This window comes from Acanthaster planci, unplaced genomic scaffold (genome assembly GCF_054643075.1).
Source record: "Acanthaster planci isolate LZ-2023a unplaced genomic scaffold, COTS_SCS Contig249, whole genome shotgun sequence".
NCBI classification, from domain to species: Eukaryota; Metazoa; Echinodermata; class Asteroidea; order Valvatida; family Acanthasteridae; genus Acanthaster; species Acanthaster planci.
The window spans coordinates 13152-29896 of NW_028257869.1; the positions used below are offsets into that span (position 1 = coordinate 13152).

Sequence of the window (16745 nt, forward strand, 5' to 3'; positions counted from 1 at the left end):
GAGAATTTCGGGCGAAAATGCAAGGAGTAAACCTTCTGACTGGGATTTGGGCAAAATTGCAAGGGGTTAAGATTCAGACTGCATTTTTGCTGAAAATGCACAGGTCACCTTGTGACTAGAATTTAAGTAAAAATGGAAGGGTTTAATCTTTTGACTAGAAAAAATGCAAGGGGTTAAGCTTCAGACTGCAATTTGGGCGAAATGGCAACGGTTAACCTTGTGACTAGAATTTCAGTAAAAATGCAAGGGTTTAACCTTTTGACTAGGAAAAATGGATGGGGTTAACCTTCTGACTGGGATTTGGGCAAAAATGCAAGGAGTGAACCTTGTGATTGGAATTTGGGCAAAAATGCAGGGAGTAAAGCTATTGACTGGAATTCCTGAAAAAATGCAAGGGTTTAACCTTGGTGAAAAATACAAGGGGTTACTTTTAAGAATGGAATTTTGACAAAAATGCAATGTGACTGGAACTTGGGCAAATATGCAAGGGTTAACTTTATGACTCAAATATGGAGAAAAATTAATTTGTTACCCTTGTGACAGTAATTTTGGCAAAAATGCAAGGGGTAAACCTTGTTACTCGAACTTCAGTAAAAAAACAAGGGGGTAACTTTGGTGAAAAATACAGCAGGTTAACCTTATAACTGATATTTGGGCAAAAATGCAAGGGATTAACCTTGTGACTGGGATTTTGGCAAAAGTGCAAGGAGTGAACCTTATGAATGGAATTTTGTCAACAATGCAAGGTGTTAAAAACTGTGAGGCTACTTTGCAAAAGTGAGCGAACAAAACTACAAGGGGTAAATCAGGGAGTGGGAATCAGTTTAGAAATGCAAGCCTAGGGTTAACCGTTTGACTGGAATTTGGTTAAAAGTGCAAGGGGTTAAATGGATGTTCCCCAGCAAATTAAAAAGAAAAGACAAGAGGTAAAATACAAACAAAAATTATTTCTTCTGCATTATTTTTATCCTTTTGTCCTCCCAGAAAAACACTGACATGCATTGTTCATGAGGCCACAGATATTAAATACCCATTAGAAAAGAAATACTGGAAATAAAAATTAAAACAAAATAAAATTGCAAAACAGGCTTTTATGAGTAAATTAATAAACAATATAATTAGATTAAAAGAGTTACAAATGAAATAAATCCAGTACCATTAACCACTTCATGCCGGGGCATTTTTCAATGTTGATGATGCTGGGCCGGCGACGATCATTTTTTTCGTTTTCAAAATCCTTAAAAAATTCATCATTTCGTTTAACGGTCGTTTACAGCCACACGAAGTAATCTTTAGGCACTACTCTAAGTTGACAGGTGACCTTCATTAACACCCGAGTATTTCAGTCAGGCCTGCAGCCTTGTAAAAAAGAGCCCAGATTCTGAGGTGTTATGTAACTTTCTTTTGTTCATGAACCTGGCTCAGTGCACTGCTGACCTCTTTTCAATAGGGGCCAGATTAGCGTGCATTGGTGCTGTGTGGCTCATCGCTGCGGTGGTGTAGCGCTTTTGTCCCCAGTGATAATCCGCTCGCTCTCAATGCCCCAAACCCTGGTATAGGGTTTCAAAACAAGGCTGAATTGTCCCCACTTTTGAGAGTAAAAATGTCGGTAATGCCCAGCAGCCTGGTCTTTTGTTCGGAGTACGGTCTTTTGTTACAGGACCCTGTTTCCTTTGTCTGAGTTCGGAGACCCCGGCCACGCATATAAACCATATGTCTCTGGTTCCGGAGTCCCCGGCAGGAAGTGGTTAATAGGACAAGACATATAGAGAATGGCATATCGGTCAATAAAGCTATGTAAAAGAAAAAAATAATTAAAAAATGTTAACTCAATTAGTTGGAAAACTACTGACAATGGAAATCTTTACGAATAAGATAACCACTGCAGAAAACAGAAGAAATTTCCAATTACAAAGAAAACAGTTAAGGGGTTTGCCTAGTGTCAAAAAGCGCTTTCAGTACATGGATTCAGAAAAAAAACTAGTTAAGTTCTTCAACTTTAGTAACAATAATAAAAAAGAAACAGTGATACTTGGGGACAAAATTGTGGAAAATTTGTTGTGAAAGAAACATTTGTAAACATGTACCGGCTTCATATCCATATTTATGGAGGAACACGTAACCTGGCAAAGAGAAAAAGATGAGAGTAAACGTAAATAAACGCTAACCACAAAGTAACTCTTGGCACAATTTGTGCCACACAAGTACAGAATTCAGGTGTTGAAGAAATAACACAAAACTTGAATTCTAAGTTATGTATCCTCCTTCCTCTTAAAAAACCAAAAAGGAACATAAAACAAAAACCTTTAATTTGACCAAGTTTATGTGAATATGCAGATGTTATCTTACCTGAACATGCTCTCAAACCATAAAATCACTTTAGAAAACGTAAATTCTGAAAACGACATCTGCAGAAAATTATTGATTGCCATGACAAAAAAATTTGAACCCTGGAAAGAAGCTGATATGAGTTTGACATCAAATTCACCTTGCATTGTTTTGTAACATGGCTACTTGTATGCCAACTGTGCTTCAACGACTCCTTCCATGGGATGATTGACTCCACCAAACTGAAGGGCTTGTAAGTTGGTCTTGTCCCCCATCCTGAACTCTTTCTTCCCCCTGTCTGTTGGATCCATCCCACGGCGACCCTCTTCATAGTTGGGATACTTGGCATGCGGGTCATACCCTAGTCTGTACAGCATAGGCGCTATAGTGTCTATGTCTGCCAAGACGTCTACTGGGATATGCCCCACCCACTTCGTCAAGGCTCCTTTGTTGATGGGCTTGATCACTTGATCGGTTGATCTCTCCTTCCTGAAGATCAAAACAAGAAATAATTTTTTTTAGTGATACAAATTTCTGGATATATCAGCAGACTGCCTTTTGCTGAGTCATGGTGATCTAACTTTCCATAATGATCAATAAGCATAAACCAGTATAAACGAAATTAAAGATTTCTTCATTTAATAGAGCCAAAGACACATTCTCACTTAGAGAGCGAAATGCCTCCAGGTTTGCCAACAGCATCTTCATGATGAAGTACTGCATCACTCCAAGGAATATCTAAGAAATTCAAGATTGTCCGCATCCATTGCTCTGAATGAAGCACAAGTTGTTCATAGTGCACAGGCAAACAAACATGTGGCCCTTCTTCTAAACACTGAATGTACATCTTTTCAATGGAACGGTTCCATTTAGTCAAGCAATCACGATAGCTGGTAATGTTATACCCAGTGATACCAACATGCCTTGAGATGATGGAATGAACAGTGGCTCTTCCATCTCGTATCATCAATAGATACTTTCCATTCGGGAAGACACTATGCAAGTAGGATAACGAGGAGAGTGTAAACGGGTCTTTATTGCATAATCGCTTGGCCGGTTCCCCGTGTTTAGCCATGACCTCCAACACAAACGCAGCCACAGCATCATTCATTACTTCGTCATCAATACCAGCCTCCAGCAATCGATCTCGCTCACGTTGGTTGTTCATCCACTTGGCACGGCTTCGCATCAAATCTGGAATAACACGCGTCTCCTCTCCACACCTCACATCTGGATGGGCATCCAGTAACGCTCGCATCAACGTCGTGCCACTGCGTGGAACTCCACCAACAAAAATCAATGGTGAATTCCTGTCGTAGGAATACTCCTTCTGATTCCGATCAAAGACAACATGCAGTGTTTCCTTCTGCGTATAATACACTTTGTCTTGGACTGAAATTATTCCACGCACAACACACGCAGTAAGGACCACCAACACAATCAAACGTGTCAACCGTCGTTTAGCAATACGGTCCAGGACACACTTAGCCATTGCACCAATCAATATTATTTGATTTTAAGGTTTAGCAGTCAAACTCAAGTGAAAATGTCTCAGCTTGGTCCACGCCAAAATCAGGACAATCATCAATCATGCAAACTTCCATATGTCTGTATTCAGCATGAACAATCAATCTCAGGCAATGAAGCCAGTTTCCTGATGAATAAGCAAGACCATTCACCAGAATGCAATGAACGTCACATCTGAGCATGACAGTACCAAGGGACCACTATTAAAAATTGATATTTATAAATATTTACCTTCTGCAAATTTTTCCAGTCCTTCATTTCTGACATGTCTTCTTAACGCACATCTCCACTGCAGCTGTAGATAAAACACACACAAACCACAAAAACAGTTATATGCGTGTCTATGAAATGAAACTAATTTGAAGTAAACAAACAGACAGAGCATGGTAAATTTCATGCGTACACACAGGAGTTATAATGCCACAACTGAGCAAATACTGACGTCGTTAAACCTCACTGTGTACATGAAACTCTATTGCTTGTTAATATTCACATTAACAAAAATTACAGGAACAGCTGAAGGTATCATTTTCGATTGAGCAATGTACACACTCTGCCAAACTAAAATCATTTTCCTGTAAAACATACAAGAGAATGATGTCTTAAGTTTCGAATATCCTTTGTACTTACCAGACGAAAAGGAAATAATGTACTTGCATACAAAATCAGGCACACTTGAAAATGTTGTTATGTCACAACTACAGTTTCTGAAGCAAGCTGTATATGCATTTTGGTAAGTCTGCAGGAAGATACAGCGATCCTTGCCCGGAGGGGTTGGCAACATTTTGGTATCAAAGTGCTTAGGAACAATACTTCCAAATCTTGCCACATTTTCGCCATGCAGTTCACTAACATGTTCCATACTGAAACAAATAACTATATAAAAATAAACAATACATGTATTAACAGGTGATGACAATTAAAAGTGATTTTAGTTGTAATTTTTGTTTCATGCATTTTATGACAGCTCAATGCCTCAATCTCCAAACATTAAAAGAAAAATCCTATATGTTTACATTTTGAGTACATGTTTTCATTCAATGATCACGTAACTTGTAGACGTAAGCCATGAAGTTGCAACATACAACCAATTGAACACAACATGGTTCCTCAGTACTAGTCAGATACATGCTGTCCATGTACTTAACTTGATTTCTGACATGCATGGGGGTGAAATGGGGGCCATTTTGTATCCCACATTCCTACAGCTAAAGGCTCCCAATATTTTTTCGGAATACTTCACATCCAGTGTTGGAGTAAGTCCATCATACTGGTACCTCCTTTCAGGAGTCCCTTCATAAGGCCAATCATAAGTAACAGGATGGAGTGAACAATAACAAAAGAACGCTTTTATAGTCACAGCTCATTTGAATAGCTTATAAACTTGTGATGGACTTGCAGGGGCAGTGATGGACTCATATGAAATGCTATTCACATCACAGTCAATTAGATTCTGGTACCCAATATGGTTTGCAGAGGTTGATGGGAATAGGGGTAATTCCAGAAATTAGGGAACCAAAAGTGTGACATTTTTGTGTCCCTGTTACATCTGACCTTTGTTAATTGACATGGAAATATCACTGAAATTGATTTCAAACTATTACTATTTGTTTGGCAGGTAATTTGCATTAATTTATCAGCCTTGGAAATTAGAAAATGTGTTCTGAACTTACAAAATCATATGTCAGATGTGACAGGGACACACAAAAATGGAAACCTAATTTCTGGAATTACGCATATACTAAATCTGCAAAGGTAGACTTGTGTCTTGTAATTAATTACCTTATTTATCAAGCTGAAATGTTAAATTCTGATCAGATTGACAACACAGCGATTAAATTCCTTCTTAATCCTTTTCAAGCAAAACCTGGAATACCCTGGGTTAGATCTCATGGCTTCAGACATAACGTCAAGCACGATTTACACAAACGTGGCCAATCTTTACCATCATTCTGTATGTATCCACATTCATCACAAACACTGACTTTGCTTCTTTAAGGGCAAAATGCCCAAGATGAAAATGGCAGATCCAAAACGAAACATTTTTATGTGGTTTTGGGGAGGGATGGGCAATTTTTAATGGGGGGTAAACCTTCTATGGTCTTTCTGACGAGAGAGAGGCTACGTTTTTGGAGTCATTACGTGCTTCAAGAAGGAAGAGAAATATTTTAAAAAATCATTTTTCTCTTTAACCATTTGCTGCTGGGTGGATTTTTCTTGAGCAAGACAAGATGCCGGGTCCTTTTCAAGATTTTCCGTTTTCAAAATTCTTCAAAAATTCATCATTTCATTTAATGGCCGTTTATACCAAACTAAAGAATTCTTTGGGCACTACTCTAAAGCTGACAGGTAAAATTCATTGACTCCTGAATATTTCAGCCAGGCCTACAGCCTTGGAAAAAGAGACCAGACTGTGCAGTGTTACATAAGAAACCGGCACAGTGCACTGCTGACCTCTTTTCAATAGGGGCCAGATTAGCGTGCAGCTGTGCTGTGTGGCTCATCGCTGCGGTTGTGGAGAGCTTTTGTCCACGGTGGTAATCCGCTCACTCTAAATGCCTCAAACTGTGGTATACTGTTTCAAAACAAGGCTGGATTATCTCCACTATTGACAACAAAAAAAATTTTGGTAATGCCCAACAGCTCAGTCTTTTGTGCTGAGCCCGGTCTTTTGTTATAAGACCCAGCTCTGCATATAAAGCCTATGTACTCGAAAACGGGTCGCCCGGCAGGGAGTGGTTAAATTTCAAAAAGCAAAAAAACTTGCCAAGGTCTTCATTGGCCACCTGGATCTACCAATGCCTGGATATGTAGTCAAGACATACGCAGCAAGGTATGAGACGGAGAGAACCCCCCCCCCTGCTTTGTGTTGGTCATTGTCTCGCAGGAATCTGGGGAATTCCTTTCACACATCTTGGGGGGATGTGTTGAGTAACAATAGTCTGGAATGTGTATAGGGATTGGACATTTTGGGGGGGTACCCCTCGGTCTCATTTCTCGCTGGGTGTAAGTCAAGAATGCAAATCTAGGACACTCTAGTCAAGGTAACAATGTTTTTCGCACAATGTATACGTCCATTTATAAAGTAAAAGAAAATGAATAGGATACCCAAACCAGCAAATTGCACTTTCTCTGCAAAGCTGGTTGAATTTTTAGTTAAAACAAAAAGAGCAGAGCATTTTACAAAGACACGACAATTGCCTGTAATACTACATGAAGTTTTTGATTAATCAATCTCCAACCCTTTAACCTGCTATCCTCTTCATACTAACACTAGCATCCCTCTATCAAAAATAGAAGCACATGAAACAAGGCAACATTTGGCAAATATAGGCATCTTGACAGACACCCTTCCAAGGTTCCAGCAGTATTTCAGTATATTTGTGGCCTGTTCTGTGAAAACAATTCACGAGTGGACATTTTTAATTTCAGGTCTTTCAAAGAGTCTAGTACAATAGAAACAAAATTTTTGCAGAACAGGTCCCATTGATACAGAATTAACTATTGCCAATCTAGACTGGAGGCTGCAGTCATTTTAGTTGCGTGGGCCGTCCAAGATCAGGTGAATGCAGCAGAGGTTTTGCCTCATTCATGGCCAAAGTACTATTCCCAGAACCGTCGTCAGTGGCTACACTCGGCATCAACAATGCCATGCCCTCCCTCCGTTCACGACGATTCTGGTTTAGGATACACCCCTGAGGAAAAAAGACAGAAGAAGCGTAAACTGTACAGAGCAGGAAAATGGCAAAGTTCCAAAAAATCCAACCGGATTTTCCATTCTAGTAAGAAAAGACTCACCTCTGTTTACGCACATTTGCATATCAGCGCGCATGAGCGTCAAACCTCGCTGAAAAAGGTCGCCCAAGCCAGCCACACCCTCCGCGCTCACTGCATGTCCCCCATAACTGAGTCGAACTAAGACTCGTCCTAATTTGTTTTTGTTTTTTTGAGGTCTCTTGATTTTATTTATTTGGAATAGGGAGGGATGGTAAACAGAGGTGAGTGTTTTCTTACTAGAATGGAAAATCCCGTTAGATTTTTGGAATTCCATTACAGAAAACATCTCACCTTTGTTTACCTACATTTGCAGAATAGCACCGTTAAGTAACAATTTGGGAGGGAAGGGACATGCAAGGTAACAAAGGTCTAAACTGAGCCCATTCAAATATGAAAAAGGCTGTTTAGACATACTCGGAAGCTGCCTATCTAGTTGTGAGAAATGGTAACTTTCTGGGATGTACAGGCTGCTGATCAGCCGACCTGCTTGAGGGTTTTCCTACTCACAACACCCTCTGCTTGAACCACATCCTTCAGGTAGCATGAACTGAAGGTGATTAAATTCTAAGCAAGCATTCTGGATAATTCTCTCTCTCATGAGTAATTTGACGTATTCATTATAACAGAAAGAGGAGGTGAAGGCATGAATTCCCCTCACTGAGGTTGAGCAAAAATGAAGGGATCAAACTGTGGAACATCCTTGATAACACTGTTTCCCACAAATAACTGGAAGTACCCCTTATTGAATTCCCCTCACTGTGGTTGAGCAAAAATGAAGAGATAAAACTATGGGACATCCCTAAAACCTCTGTCTCTAACAAGCAAATGGCACGAGTTTCCCTAACTGAGATTGAGCGACAAATGAAGGGATCAATCTTTGGGAATGAAGTTTCCCTGTGGTGAGGCCCCAACGGAAGAAGTCTTCCTCTGACCAGTGGTTGGCTTGAAGAGAGAAACAATACCAAAATGACAAAGGTCCATCCTGTCTGCAGTCTAGAGGCAGAAGGCCTCAAGTAACGTGGTCTGGCAGAACTTGTTATCCAACAGAACAACAGGCTACAGCCATAGCTGTAGAAGGGCCAAGACCACTATGCCTCAAATACAACCTCACAAAATACTGGAAGGGCAAGGAGGCAAACTGAGATGGCACCCAGGCTGTTATGAAAATGTCTGTGGTCGTCATCTCAAGAGGGCGCTAACTTTGATATTGCCACCCCCCCTTTACATTGTATAAAGTAAGTAGTTATAATGAATGGCTGTTAAAAAATAAACCAGTAAGGAAGGCTTGGGCTTTTACGAAGTACCTATTATAGACTGTGCTGTTGAATGGGCACTGTTGATTCCAACACTGATCACAAGGAACCCTAAACTACCTGTGCTAGATGCATCTTGTATGCACCTGTTTTATGGAATGTATGGCATGAAATGGGATGATGACAACCAAGACTCATGAAGGTTTTTTATTACCTTTGCCTTAAGCAACCTAACTATACAGTTGACCATGCTTAGGAATTACAAGCAACTGAAGTCCTAATGTACAACTTGCGCCAGTCAGGTAACCACTATGGGAACCCAAGGAGAAAGAGGTCAACCCAGGTCACACATACATGAACATATAGCGTCTAATCTCATGGAAGCCGAGAAGTAGACGGAAACCTAGAGCTGTGCTAATGAAATTTGTGGGAACATCCTCACCAAGGAAACCACCTGGAATAACAAATATGAATGCAGGGAAAGGGGGCAAATCCTGTGAATGAACCTGTACAACTGTCCGTGCAACGTGGACATGTTGGGGAAGTGCAGGAAGACTAACATAACACCTAGACATCCAAAGGCTATCGTAACTAGAGTACAGTACAAAGGCAGCCAGTTCATAACACAGAAATAAAGTGGAAGGCAAATGGTAACCAAAAGGGGATGCTGCAGGTCCTGCATTATGCACCACTGCAACATGAATGGCGGACTTGTACCTTGTTCAAGAAACACACTGAGCACAAGGCGCCTATCCAAAGACTATACAATTCTTTGTAGGGGAGGCGATGCAGAGCAAGGGCTAAAGCTGCGACAAGGAAAGTGATTATACTCAAAACAAGGGTGCGCAAGCTAAGGCACTCTACCTGAGCATGACAAAACTTGCATCCCATGCGGCGCGCTGGACAAAATAGCTCCTGGAGCAGCCCTATTGGGGGGATGCAAAATGCAAGAGTGCCAAGTTCTGAGAAAGTGAATGCACAAACATGCACCCACGCAATGCACCCGAATTTAACATACATGCATGGAAGGCACCAAAAGATTGTGCATGAAACACACTGAAAAGGTGCAGCGAAATATACTCAAGAATGGTCTGCCCATGTCAAGTCACTGAATGCACACAGGAACCCTGCCGGAGGACCTTGAACTGGAGGGTCCAACTCAAACCCAAAAGTGACACCACGGAGTAGGAAAACGCAGTGCTGTGAGTTAAATTTGAGAATGGCAGTCCCTATAGACTGAAGCTCTAAAGGCAAACGTAAGGCAAAGGTGACTATTAAATGACAACAGCTTCAGTGGAATTAGAACTATTACAGCTGCAGAAGATTGAATAATTGTTCAAACCTGAAGTAGTCTTGAGACTGTACATGCATGTAGTGTATCAGGACCCACATGACCGTGTCAAGTTCTGATGCCAAGAACTAGGTAACAAGTGAGTACAGGACATAAATGTATCAAGCGGAATACAAAAACATTCCGTGCAGTTAGAGAGGGTAGCTAGGCCTATTGACCCAAAAACACAAAGACACATTGATTACTGAGAATAGAACAGCTCCACAAAGGTTGAGAAGAACATCGGTCAACGAGGGAGAACGGGATCTAATCCCCATGACACAATCAAAAATCTATTTGAGGTAAGCCTACATGCCCAAGTGCCAAAATCCCTACAATCACCTGACGATAAGACAGGACATGTAAATAAGGCACGATCAGAAAAAAAGAAGTTGACATAATTGAAGCTTACCGACATGTACTTCTGTCATCACTGTAAGTGATAGATTAACCAGCTAAGAAAAAAGGAGGCCATGGATAAATGACAGGAGAAAGGGCTCTGACCAATGACCCCCAAGTGTCAACGGGGGAAACGGACGTTGATTCGACCATGATCCAACGAGTGGGAGCGCGGGCGTGAACAGGTGCGAACATCGCGCTGAAGTCCCGTTCGGTGGTAGGCCTAATGCTGGGACGGACAGGTAGCATGGTATGGCAGTCGGCAGAACGACGCCGAGAAATGGTTCCACAATTCGGAGAGACAGTTACATTGTGGGCTATTGGAAAGGGTGGAGGAATCCGCCGGAGAAAACGAGAATAGTTCTCGGGTAACACTGCTGAAAAATCTGCATGCTCGTAGTACCGACGCGCTAGAGTCATTTGAAGAGTAGGACCAAGCACTTGGATGAGAACGAGGTTGAAGCTGTTGCGTCTAACCTGTATCTGCAATAAAAAGGTTGTCTTCCGCGTGGCTGAAAATGTGCTGCCGACTTGAGACAGTGGTGATGCCCCAGGCCTCTGTGACCAAGCGGGGGTGGCCAGACGTTCAGATGACTGTTCTGCATGGAGCGCCGGGCCTAGCTGTTCCGCACACACCTGGACGTTAGACTCCGCTGCTGCCATGTGCTCACGAAGGCTACCGAAGGTGTGCGGAACCTGCCGGGGAGAAGCCCTGTTGCTGGTCACGGGCTCAGCCCCGGGGAATTTCCACTCGCAGAACACGGCAGAGTAGACTCAGTCAACACGGTGGAAATGACATGCTTGGAGGGCTGATCAGGCTTGGAGGAACCGGGGGATTTGCCCGGAACATGGCTTGAACTATACATAGAAATTCCAGTCCTGTGTCAGGTTTTGGCGGTCTCTGCCATTTTTACATAGAAAATAGCGAGGTTGGGTGTAAACGTGAAACTCTATTGTATACTAAATTCACACGATGTTGCCTACACACGTCACTGAAAAAAAAAACTAGGCCGAGTCTTAGTTGTACGCAGCCTTTTGTGGGGGACATACATGTACAGTGGGCACAGAGGGTGTGGCTTGGGCGACCTTTTTCAGTGAGGTTTGATGTGCATGCACGCTGATATGCAAATGTAGGTAAAGAGAGGTGAGATGTTTTCTGTAATGGAACTTTGTTATCAATATGGGCAATTCGCAAGAGAGTTTACAATGCAGTGGCCGATCACAATGCGCAAAATCTGTCGACCCAATGCATGTTTGGAAAGAGTCAACCAAATTTCGTGCATTGTGATTGACCAATGCGTTGCAAACTCTTGGAGGTGCACTTCTGTGAATCGCCTGTATTGGCAGTTCCATTATATATTGTGGGTCTGATAATGGAAGAAACATTGTATGTTCTCTCATGTAAAAAGTTGTAGAACAGAGGGAATGTTCAAAATGAAATCTTAAAAATGCTCTCCACATGCAACGATTGAAACAGTCCCTTAAACTGCTGTTTTCCGCTTTGAACTGTGCTTTACTACATGCATGTCAGTCACATTACAACTGATGAAAAAATGGAATAAATATCCTTCAATTGCTGTTTTTCAAATTGCTCCCCTCAAATGTATCTTTTAATTGCGACAAATGACAGCACCGTTCAAGACGCAGGTTTCAGGTATACGCTCTCTACATGTAATGACCAAAAGAGTAATTTGATAACAGCATTTCCATCTTTGAATTAAATCCCACGTTGGAAACTCTATATACTATTGCAAAAACCATGTTACAAAATCAAGAAAATGTATGACTGAGCCAAACATCAATGCTTTGGCAGCCCTACACAGATCCACCATCCCCTGGAAGAGATTTGAAGGTTTTGTAAACGAAGTTTGAAAATGTTGCTAGATCTCAGATTAGAACGTACCTTTCTTTTGTCTGAAAGGTTGAGCAGAATTGCCGTGACAACACAGCACAGCGTGTTGGCAAACAGGAAGATCATAACGTATTTCCAACGTTTCATTAACTCATCATGAGGCAAGCTGGTGGAGAAAAAAACCAACAAAATCACTTGATTCTCAACATGCTGAACACAGAATCAGGCTAGATTAGCATCACTGTGGTGTCATAAAATGGGATTAATACTTGATTATCAAAGACATGTCCCACAATAATGCTGACCTAACTCCAAAAATAGTACATTACAGAAAAACGGCTGAGATTATCACAATGAACATTAGGCATTTATATCCACTTACTTTGCATACGAGGAAGGGGGCATTGTACTTACGGTGTGTTTTTGTTTCCAAGTATAGCACCAATCACATTGTTGCAAATACCTACGCCTATCATCTGAGCAGATGTTGCAAATCCCATCGCCATGCCAACAGTTTCCTGGGTGACTACAAGAGGAATGGATGACCACAGAGTTGCCTATTTATAGAGTATTACAATGAGATACAGATGAAAAGAAACATTATTTGAATTTGCACTCCAATATCCAAACATAAGAGGAAGATGGCTGTTATGGTTTGTGGCATGCAATCTGATTCACAGTGCTTCAAATCCACAAGCTACTAACATTGCTGTGTCCTTGGGCAAGCCACTTTACTCCTTTTCACTTCTCTCCTCAAGAAGTACAAATGGATGCCATCCACAGCTGTAAATAACCTGCAGTGGCCTGGCCAGCTTAAATTCCCAGCCTGTGGGACCATATTGGCCATATTAGTACTTCTAAAGTTGCCCTAAGTACCAGTATAAGCAATTCTTACTGAAGCAATGGAGTAGGTGAAGCCAAGCCACAGTGTGGATACCAGCGGGTAGATGTGGGTAAAAGCAAGCAAGCCAAAGACTGGGATGGTAGCGACGGAGCAAAACAAAGCCAAGAGACCGCGCATTCCAATGATGTCCTACATGGTGAACACAGCACATATGGAGGTACATGTATTAATCAAAAGTTTCAAGTTATTTTGGCAAAACAGTCCTTAATTAAGTAAATCAAAACTGAGAAGATTCAGAAGTCAAGGAATGCCTTTGTCATGATACCTTAAGACTGGATAACGCGATATTGACTCAAGATGACTTTATACTAACTGCTAAGTTTAGGAATTGGAAATCTTTTACAGGCATGTCTTTTTTCACTTGTTTGTTCAAGCGCCAGGAATATGATCATGTAAAAAAAGGACAAGTTTATGTACCTTTTGATTTGTCCACTGTTGAATTGAATTGAATTTTCTCCATGCCTAAAAATCTTTTTAAAAAATTGGCCAACTTATTTGGAAAGATTCTGATAGATTCAGGACTGATCAATTCAACCATGACAACTTTTATGAGGCTGAAGGTTCTAATTTTAAGCATGAAACAGGTTCCCTTGTTTACTGCAAAAAGGTCGATTTTGGAAGATTTGTTTCCCCTCAAAATGCCCGGCAGTAAGGGCCGCATCAAGAATGGATACTCACAATCAAGGCACCTAGAATCACACACAGAACCAAAGAAACATCAAACACTGCTCCCACCAGGTAGCTGGGTACCGGGGACTCCTCCTTGAAACCATACTTATCATGAATAAATTTACTACAAACCAAACAAACAAGAAAAACAAATGAAGACATCAGCACAATCAAAGCTGCGTTTGAGGTTTTGAAACTAGTAGGTTTCAATTTTAACATTCTTTCAGTGATAAACGTGAAGTACATGAATTTTGTGACCCACTTGTTTGGTAAAAATTTTCTATGAACTTTCAAATACTTTACCATGCTTTTTCAGGTTTTATTGATACGAATACAGGATGAAGACAAATTCAGCAGTTAGTGGGTTGAGTTGAAAGGCAGACTGAAATGCTAATTTAAAGATAAGACTGTCATTTTTACAACAAGGTATTTTTAAATACAACAACTCAATTCAACTTTCTCATTTGGAAACGGTATGACATAAAAGATGACACAATATTCACTTTCACAAACTTGCTTTCCAGGGTTGTCTGTTTCTAGGGAAATACCTAGCACAGGTTAAAGATCTTTCCTTCACAGATTTACACACTTGTACCTTGCATCTGCCATAAAAGGAAAAACTCCATTGTAGAAGAACATGATGGTCAAGACAACCAGCCAATAGGACGAGTTGAAGTAGCGAATGTCACTGAAACGAAGTTTCTTTGAGCTCTGCTTTACATTCGACTCCTGGATTGAGAAAAATTTGGAATCAATGTCAACCAATTACGATTCCATGTCTAGTTTTTGGAGGGGGTATAATATTTTTAATTCATACCTCTTCTGAATAATCGTCAAATGTGGGAAATGTTTGGGAATTTTCTTTAAAAATGGGAAATCTCAGACAAGGAAATGAATACGTTCCTGAGAACTATTCACACTAGTTTCCGATTCCTACCTGTCCAAGTTGGCGAACTCCATAGATATCCAGAATGCTTGTTACAATAGCTGAGGTAAACCCAAGAGCACAAAGGAAGGCACCTCCCCACAGCACCCAGGTCAACCCAACTTTATCCTCAATGGATTTGGTCAACAAGAAGTTTAGAACACTTCCCTAACAAAGCACAAATGTAAAAGACCAGATTCGAACTGTCGGACAAAATGGTTTAAAATGGTTTAAGAAGCTCTACATTTGGAGATTTGTGGCACTGTTGGCGGGAGTTTACTTGGGCTTTTGGTTTAAACTTGAAAGATTCTAATGATGGCCAAAAAATGGTAGAACTGGAAATCTACCAGTATGTTAGCATGATCTTGCATGATTTACAACTTCATGGAGTTGAGAAGCATGAGAACCTGTTGAGAAGATTGATTTTGTTTTTAGCTGATACTGATGTTTGCTTTACTTTTTACTTGACGACAAATGACATCTTCAGTAAATAAAAAGTGACCTGCACATACCAGCCTTACGAAAGTCAACGTGACCCCAAAAGCAAAAGCCAACTCCTTGTCTTTGAACCAGTAAGCTGTTATACGATTCCGAACAACTGGATGAAGATAAAATGATGAAAGGTAACATCTTCATTCCTTCAAATGAGGAAGTGCTTTTACCTCACAAATATTCAGCATAAATATGTACATGTACACTGTGATTCTGAAAATACATGTAGTTATTACATAACAGCAACCTGCACATACAAGCTTTATATACATGTATGTAATACTACTTTGGATAAATTTGCATCGCTTTGGCTAAATTTCTCATATGTCCTAAATTAATGGCAGCAACAACAAATGACAAAACCACTGGGTTAAAATTACAATTACTTGAAAATTAAAAAAAAATCAGACATCTATTCAACTGACAAAAGTATTAAATTGAAAGTTACTTATCAGGGAGCCATTTCCAGATCCAAATATCAGTCGACCAATGAGCATCATCGGAAGCATGGCCTTTGTGCCTTTCAGCATGGCCCCACCAGCAAATGTACTTGAGCCAATCAAACACAGACCGGAAAAAAGAAACAATCCGACTGAATGGAGAGGAAAAGATAACAGGAAGATACATTAATAACACTGGAAAGAAACTACCCAATCAGCAAAATATGAAATACATACATATATATGTCCCCATGCAGCTTGGCAAATTTACCAGCCACATAAATGCACGGTACATTCAATAATTGTGTGCTGCTTACATGCAGCTGCTTGTTCGTGAGCTAATTTCTCCCTCCACCTAGAGTGGGTTGGCTCTACCGGTACTACTGCATACCTATCAGATTACCAATACATATGCATTATTTCCTAGTCCATTACTTCCATTTGCTAAATTCTCGATCACCAGCAGTGATCTCCAGCAAAGGCGGCCGCCATGTTCTTCCTCTTTTTCGACACGCAAAGAAGTGCGCTGAGGCCGCAAGGGAAGGAGGGAGGGAGATTGGTAATCTGGTAGGTATGCAGTAGTAGACTCAACCCACTCTAGGTGGGTGGGGGGGGGAGTCTACTGCCTGTAACCTACGCAGATTACCAATACATATGCAGAGTAGCACCAGAGGACGGCGGGAAGGCAGGAGCGCACTGACAACCGTGAACCCCAGGAGAAGTCACGTACAGCCTGCAATGAACAAAAGTGAGGAATTAGTAAAGGACTGCAAGAGGTAAGCACAGAGAACAATTCACCATGTAAATGTCTTGAGTGCACCCACTTGCAGGGGGAGAGACGGCCGTAAC

General features: G+C 41.0%; 2 protein-coding genes across 5 annotated transcripts; both read right to left on the reverse strand.

The window, feature by feature from the left end:
• Window positions 1–944: 944 nt before the first annotated feature.
• LOC110977000 (protein-tyrosine sulfotransferase 1-like) lies at window positions 945–4638 on the reverse strand. Of its 4 annotated transcripts, XM_087132392.1 has the most exons (4): window positions 4486–4638; window positions 4087–4150; window positions 2994–3609; window positions 945–2817 (listed from the first exon to the last, which is right to left on the reverse strand). In XM_087132392.1, the coding sequence occupies exons 3-4, from the start codon at window positions 3584–3586 to the stop codon at window positions 2511–2513; spliced, it is 900 nt and encodes a 299-aa protein (XP_086988518.1). In that variant the 5' UTR covers window positions 3587–3609; window positions 4087–4150; window positions 4486–4638; the 3' UTR covers window positions 945–2510. The 4 variants fall into 4 exon arrangements, with proteins under 4 accessions (XP_086988518.1, XP_086988517.1, XP_022086449.2 ...); XM_087132391.1 differs by having other exon boundaries at window positions 4087–4638; XM_022230757.2 differs by lacking the exons at window positions 4087–4150; window positions 4486–4638 and having other exon boundaries at window positions 945–2123; window positions 2489–2817; window positions 2994–4071.
• Window positions 4639–4784: 146 nt separating this feature from the next.
• On the reverse strand, window positions 4785–16048 carry LOC147794967 (lysosomal dipeptide transporter MFSD1-like). Its single transcript, XM_087132390.1, has 9 exons — window positions 15905–16048; window positions 15477–15562; window positions 14977–15132; window positions 14635–14768; window positions 14049–14163; window positions 13362–13499; window positions 12881–13023; window positions 12518–12632; window positions 4785–7550 (listed from the first exon to the last, which is right to left on the reverse strand). The coding sequence occupies exons 1-9, from the start codon at window positions 15984–15986 to the stop codon at window positions 7386–7388; spliced, it is 1134 nt and encodes a 377-aa protein (XP_086988516.1). The 5' UTR covers window positions 15987–16048; the 3' UTR covers window positions 4785–7385.
• Between the last annotated feature and the right edge of the window lie 697 nt (window positions 16049–16745).

Bases quoted from the DNA above. Each gene is read 5' to 3' on its own strand.
- LOC110977000 (XM_022230757.2), bottom strand. From the start codon at position 3,820: ATGGCTAAGTGTGTCCTGGACCGTATTGCTAAACGACGGTTGACACGT. The intron at 2,818-2,993 runs GTGAGAATGTGT...TTTGATCTTCAG, and splicing joins GGAGGCATTTCGCTCTCTAA to GAAGGAGAGATCAACCGATC.
- LOC147794967 (XM_087132390.1), bottom strand. From the start codon at position 15,986: ATGCTGAAAGGCACAAAGGCCATGCTTCCGATGATGCTCATTGGTCGA. The intron at 15,133-15,476 runs GTATGTGCAGGT...GTGCTTTGTTAG, and splicing joins CGTTGACTTTCGTAAGGCTG to GGAAGTGTTCTAAACTTCTT. The intron at 14,769-14,976 runs GTAGGAATCGGA...TTCTCAATCCAG, and splicing joins GAGTTCGCCAACTTGGACAG to GAGTCGAATGTAAAGCAGAG.